Genomic DNA, 5952 nt, shown 5'->3' with positions numbered 1-5952 from the left:
AGTTCCTTGCTCCTCACAAGTTGCAGATCCTAGCTTCGCTACCGCGGACTAGAAACACTTGCAAGCCTCACAACCACCAGAATAAAAGAAGCTCCCCCTTGTCGCCCTCTGCCGTTGGCCAATGCCTCAAGCTACCCCTTGCACTCTGGCGGCTCAGAATTCAATTACCTAACATTTTGCTCTTAGCGGTCTGCATCGTGAACCTCGTGACCACGGCTAGACCACCCTCGAACCTTGGTGTCAAGCTCGGCTGAGGTGGCTGTAATCTCAGCACTGAGCACAACCTAACCACCATCAGCTCCAGATCAAGCATCGTGACTTTTCCCCTCCTCTCTTCGCCTCTCCTCATCCGGTCATCACTAACACATTTCAAGCAAGTGCTTCCATTGGTCAAATCCAACGGTGTATTCATTCCGCCCAGACGGGGGCCAATGTACGTAATGCAATGCAATACACACCCCTCAAACTCCCCCGCATTTTGCCCCTGGCTCTCCATCCATATTCGCATCTTCGCCTGCTACACCATAACGCTTTCTATAGAATTGAGAATAACACCTGGACGAATAGTCCCAGTCCCTATACAGCATCTGCACTTCCAGATGAGAACTTGATAACATAACCCTCGGTTCAACAAAACCTCCCTCAACCATTTGAGAACACCAGAAACAAAGAACGGGTACTGTATGACCGCGTCCACCGCCATCCCAAGAAACAAAGGAAACGCCGTATGTGTCTGTCGTATACATTCGCCCATTCAGTCTATGGGCAGTGCAATTTGTTTTAGAACCAATCGTCGATTTCAAAGTGAGGCCATCGTGACTGGCCCGTGACTCGCGTCATGCAAATGTCGCCTGACCTTTATCGACCATTGGCCTTTTTACCTCCCGCTTTGAGGCGTTCCTTGCAGTCCTCGCAATACCATTTCGCTACACCAAGTTAGCGTTTAGTTCGTCTGATAGTTCAGTCCTCTTTTGCAACAACTTACCTGTTGATGTCGGTGCGACCTTCAGTCCAACGCACTCCAGATGGAACCATTCGCGAGGACACTCAACAGCATCGCAAGCTACCATCTCGCCGTAGGAGACCCCATTACAGTAACAGTATGTTGGCTCATCTGCATCAACATCACCGTCATCTTCGTCGCCTTGCATGCTGCTGTTCGTATCTTCTTCGGCCAGTTGAGCAGCAACAGCTGCATGAATGGTAGGTGCAGCTTTCTTCTGATTTTTCTTTCCAGTACCAGTCCCGTCATTGTTCCTCGATGAGCGTGCTCGGGGCTGCACTGCTTCTTGGAACGTTGCCAATGCTGGCGTTGATGGTTTACTGGCGCGTCCACTCTTTGTTGTAACTGTGGATGTCTGTGGAACTGGTGGTAGCGATTCGCTCTTGCGATCATTCTCCTCCGGCTTTTTGGTATCCTTCTTGCTGCCAGTCGTAACAGCGGTGGTGGTTGCGGCTGTCGTAGTGGTGGAGATGGTGGCAGTGGTGGTAGGAGTAGGGACCGGAGGCGCTGATGCAGTTTCTGTCTTCTCAACTTCTTTCTTAGGATTTTCGGTCTTGATCGGTGCACTCGTCTCCTTTGGAGTCTTGGGTTCAGCACCGTTGCGAAGCGCACTAGCTGCTGGAGCTCCAGCGGCTGGCGTGCTAGCTGCAATACCATTGGGTTTATTAGAAGCCGATGATGTCGGCCTTGCCTTGTTGCTATCCGTATTTACAGTCTGTATTGAGTTCTGTCGCGAACGAGTCCGAGCCGGGTTTGGAGTAGGAACCGGTACTGGTGATGCGCGAACAGGGGGTAGCTTTGGCTCAGGGTAGCTCGGTGATGACGGGCGACGAGTTGACCGAATTGGATAAACCAGTTACGCCGTTTCTGCTACAGATCACCATGTTAGAACCTGTCTTGAGAGCATCTCCTACGGATTCTGGGACGTACCTCTTCTTGGACTGGCCGCTTCCTGAAGGGAGAGCTTTTCTCTTCTTAGGTGCCTCGGGTGCGGGAGTTGCTCTAGGACTTGTTGTCTTTGCCTTTGGTGCAACATTTCCAAAAACCGAGCTCATTGCACGCTCTGTTGTCGCCGCAGCACCATTAGTCGTCTTTTCAACTTTGCGTCGCTTCTGTGGTGGGTTGCCGTTATTAGTCGCAGCCGTAGAAATGCCCAGTCCGACATTGGCTGTTTCCGTTGCTGTCACTGTCTTCCGCGATTTGGCTGTCTTCTTTGGAGCTTCAGGCTTGTGCTTGCCACCATGGTCGTCTCCCTCCGAATCGTGGTTATGGGCATTAGAGTGGTTATGATTATTGTTGTGATTTCTCGAATTCTTCTTTGCTTGTACAGCTTGCTTGCGAGCATCGCTTCTAGCGGCTGCCTCGTCAGCAAGGGCCTGCGCAGCTGCAGATATGGCTGCGGCACCGTCGCGCCGTGTTCGATCGACATGAGAGGCCTTGGAGAAGCGATTTTCAGGATATGCCCAATGTGTGGTGCTTCCCCATTTGGCCTCGTCACTGAATTCGCCTTCTAGGTGAGGCCAGACATCTTCAATCCGAGTGAGCTGGGCTTGGAGTGCTTCGTTGGCTGTCGAGATAACGTGGTTCTTTTCTTCGAGCGAGACAAGCATTTCTTGGATCTTGAGCGCGGTCTGGCGAAAGAGGTGACGACGAGGAAGATTGGATGGATCGAAAACAGCATCCCTGTTCGATTCATCGACTGAAGGTACGCTCTGGACGCTATTGTTGAATGCAATACCACTTGAGCTATTCTGCGCACTCATAGGCGCCGAACCAGGAGCATTGGCGCTGGATGCCTCGTTGTTCGGACGTGCCTCGGAAACAGGAGCGTTGGTGGCAGCTTCAACAAGTCGGAAGAGCTGATCTTCGGGGGTGAAAAGTTTGGCATCAACCTCCTTGAGGAGTGTAAAATGCCGAACGAGTTCTTTTGGGAGTGCAGTAATGGCATCGGCAAAGTGTGTAATCGCAGGGAAAATGTCGATAGGTTGCTCGGCACCGCCGATTGAGTCTCTGCCAGCACCACCAGAACGACCCAAGTTCGCGATGCTTCGCGGAGGGTTCGTACGAGTCTGACGGACGGGCTGCGACCGGCGGTGCGACGAGTTCTCCGTCGCGGGCGCCTTGGCCGATTTCATGGTGGAAAACGCGAAAGAGTAGAGAGGACTGAGGCGGCTCGGTCGATCAGTTCGAGATTAGACGGCGGGACGAAGCTGGCGGCAGAAGGTTTGAATCAAGAGAGGTATGATGTGGACGGGAGGTAAATAGGCAAGTAACAGTTGGTATCGGCCAGGTAGAAAACAAAAGGCTAGGTCATTTTGCGCTCTGGTGCCATAAGTGGTGAGAAGAATCTGTGTATAATGAGGAGGGGAGAAAAGAGAGCACGCGTAGTAGCAGAAATGAAAGCGGGATGGGATATGGATTGGATGGCTGTCTGTCTTCCACTCCCATTCGATTTTGGAGACTCAGCGCTGCGAATGCCGCGGCGCTCACTGTACACGCTGTAACTCTAGGGGGCACAGAGACTCACAGGACCCGACCCGCAGCCCCGGAGAAACCAGCCCCCGATGACGGAGTATCTTTAACGAACAAGGCACATGCGACTGAGATCAATGTTGACTTTTAACCAGATTAGTCTCCGAGTTAGCAATTACGTCAAATTCAAAGAGAATGGCTCTGTCTTCCACAATCTCAATTCCATGTTTGAATATAATGTTCAAGTCTTTAGCGGTTAATCAGATATTGATCACGGAGGAATGTCCTACGCCGCGTGGGGTATCAATATCGATAGCCATTTCGTCATAACCTCACATCCATTGGTGATGAAAGATCTGTTTACAAAGAACCAGTGATTGAACCAGTATAGAACCAACGCAAACAAGCTTATCTTGTACAAACTAAGAAAATGGTATTGTGAGCGTATTAAAGTCTATCGCTCACTAACCCCAGCAAAACTAACACCAGAATCTTCAAATTCACACGCCTTTCTCAACCATCCCAAGACTGCTTATGATGAAAGCTGTTTGGATTTTCTACTCAACCAGGGTATCACTGCCACCAGAATCAAATCACGCTGTAACAGAAGAAGGCCGAACCACTGCCTCGTCGCGATCCTTCTGCTTCTGCCTCCATTGCCACTCGAGCAAAATCCAGATGAAGTCCTTGAGGTCGAAGTCAGGCCACAAAGTATCGACGAAGAAGATCTGTGTATCCTGATGGCATTGCCAGAGCATGAAGTCGCTGAGGCGTTCCACTCCGCTGGTTCGTACAAAGATATCTAGAGGCGGGTCGTTTGCAGTGTACATGTGCTTGTCCAAGGTCTCGGCTGTAATTGTTTCGGGGTTTGGTAAGCCCGAAAGGCTGGCAGCGCTGTTTCTTGCGCGCAGCCGAGGAGGAGGGGAGTCGGGTTGCAGTGTAGGCGATGAGGAATCTCCATCGCTGTCCTTCTTGGCATCATCTCCATCTAATGGTTCGACCTCTTCGGGGAGGACATCCGGGATTGTAGGTAGCCCCTCGCGACCGTCCAGCTGGCGCGAAAGGATCTTCTGTCGAATTCGAGATGGGGAGAAGGGTGTGCTTCGAGGAGGTGTGGGAGCGAGAAACTCTTGCACTGTTGATTTCACTGCGGAAGTGATCTCGGCTCGCGAGGTGTATGGGAAGCAAATGTTCAGAACGGCCCTGGATACGCGTTAGCAACTGGTTCGCTCCTTCAGATACAATGGACTGACTTGTTGTTGTGCTTGGTTCTCGCGACAGCCTTGTCGACCACTTCAAGAACGTCGCTTCGGATCATCTCGCGCTGGCCCAAAACGCGCACACGGGCACCGTAACGGTCGAGGATATGGCCATATTTTGTCAGCTGCTCCAGCTTGATCTTGGCCAGCTCCATCAGACCCTCCACTTCATATTTTGGTCGATTGAAGTTCTCAATACTGAAGGCGTATACAGTCACTACCTTAACTCCGGACTTGTAGCAAATTTCCATGATCTAGATATTGCTCGTTAGCACGTCGCGCAATTGCGGGATCGCGGATAGCATACCCTAGCCAGCGCCTCAAATCCTCGGTGATGACCCTCTACGGTCTCCATTCTGTGGTTTCGAGCATATCGTCGGTTGCCGTCCATCTCAAAAGAAACGTGTTGAGGGATAGGACCTTGCTTAAGGGCGCCAATGAGAAGCTCGCGAAGCTGGCGCACAGCCCATTCTCCAGGAGGAGATTCGACAATTACCCTCCGGAGAAACGATGATATAGCGTCAGACATTGTATTCGTTTTGTGTCCGAGACTTAGTTTTGGAGAATAGTCAAGAAAGGAAAAAGTGTCGGGTGGAATAGTGAACGTGTTATCGAGTGTCGCTAGCTTAATTCAGATGGATGTATGTATAACCTAGGCGGTATGAGACGGAATTCGGAATTCGAGCAGAGTTTATGAAAATGGTATAATCGAGAGCCAGCTTTAATAATTGATATGGGAAAACGATCGCCAGATGGCAAATAAACGAAGGTGACGACGAATTGACAAGACAGCCACGAAGCCTATGGTGGCGGAGTAGACATCTGACGATGGGGATGAGGCTTGTTGAGGCGAGGCGTAGGTTGGCTACGTTTGGAACAGGTTGGCACAAGCTTGGCGATTTTTGAAGCAGGGCAGCTTTTCTGTACCTGGACCTGGGATGAGTGAGACTTTAGGTGCCACCAGGGATGGTCCTGGTCCAATGATTTCTCTCTCGACACAGGTGGCTTAACGTCATTTTCAGGAACAGGCGCTGTGTCGTTTATAACGGCACAGCTGAGGCTATTGCAATTAACCGTGGCCTGAGGTTCAACAAGGATCGGAGTTTTCGGGAGAGAAGTCATCATGAGTTGGGTGATTCAGCCCCTAGCAGGGGATCATGGGAGATCGTGTTAGTGGATTGTCTACCCTGGAACCTCAAGATTTTGATGTCGTTCCGA

At 51.0% G+C, this 5952-nt stretch overlaps 2 protein-coding genes across 2 annotated transcripts; both read right to left on the bottom strand.

Annotated features, from left to right (window-relative positions):
* Positions 1-858: 858 nt before the first annotated feature.
* Positions 859-3138, bottom strand: FOXG_00771 (uncharacterized protein; the record flags this gene model as incomplete). Its single annotated transcript, XM_018377352.1, has 4 exons — positions 859-926; positions 986-1799; positions 1843-1873; positions 1934-3138. The coding sequence occupies 4 exons, from the start codon at positions 3136-3138 to the stop codon at positions 859-861; spliced, it is 2118 nt and encodes a 705-aa protein (XP_018233060.1).
* Positions 3139-3728: 590 nt separating this feature from the next.
* On the bottom strand, positions 3729-5888 carry FOXG_00770 (undecaprenyl diphosphate synthase). Its single transcript, XM_018377351.1, has 3 exons — positions 5042-5888; positions 4729-4988; positions 3729-4678 (listed from the first exon to the last, which is right to left on the bottom strand). The coding sequence occupies exons 1-3, from the start codon at positions 5261-5263 to the stop codon at positions 4069-4071; spliced, it is 1092 nt and encodes a 363-aa protein (XP_018233059.1). The 5' UTR covers positions 5264-5888; the 3' UTR covers positions 3729-4068.
* Positions 5889-5952: the final 64 nt, after the last annotated feature.

This window comes from Fusarium oxysporum, chromosome 1 (genome assembly GCF_000149955.1).
Source record: "Fusarium oxysporum f. sp. lycopersici 4287 chromosome 1, whole genome shotgun sequence".
NCBI classification, from domain to species: domain Eukaryota; kingdom Fungi; phylum Ascomycota; class Sordariomycetes; order Hypocreales; family Nectriaceae; genus Fusarium; species Fusarium oxysporum.
Note: the sequence above shows the minus strand (reverse complement) of the source record. Positions and strands in the feature narration are given on the sequence as shown.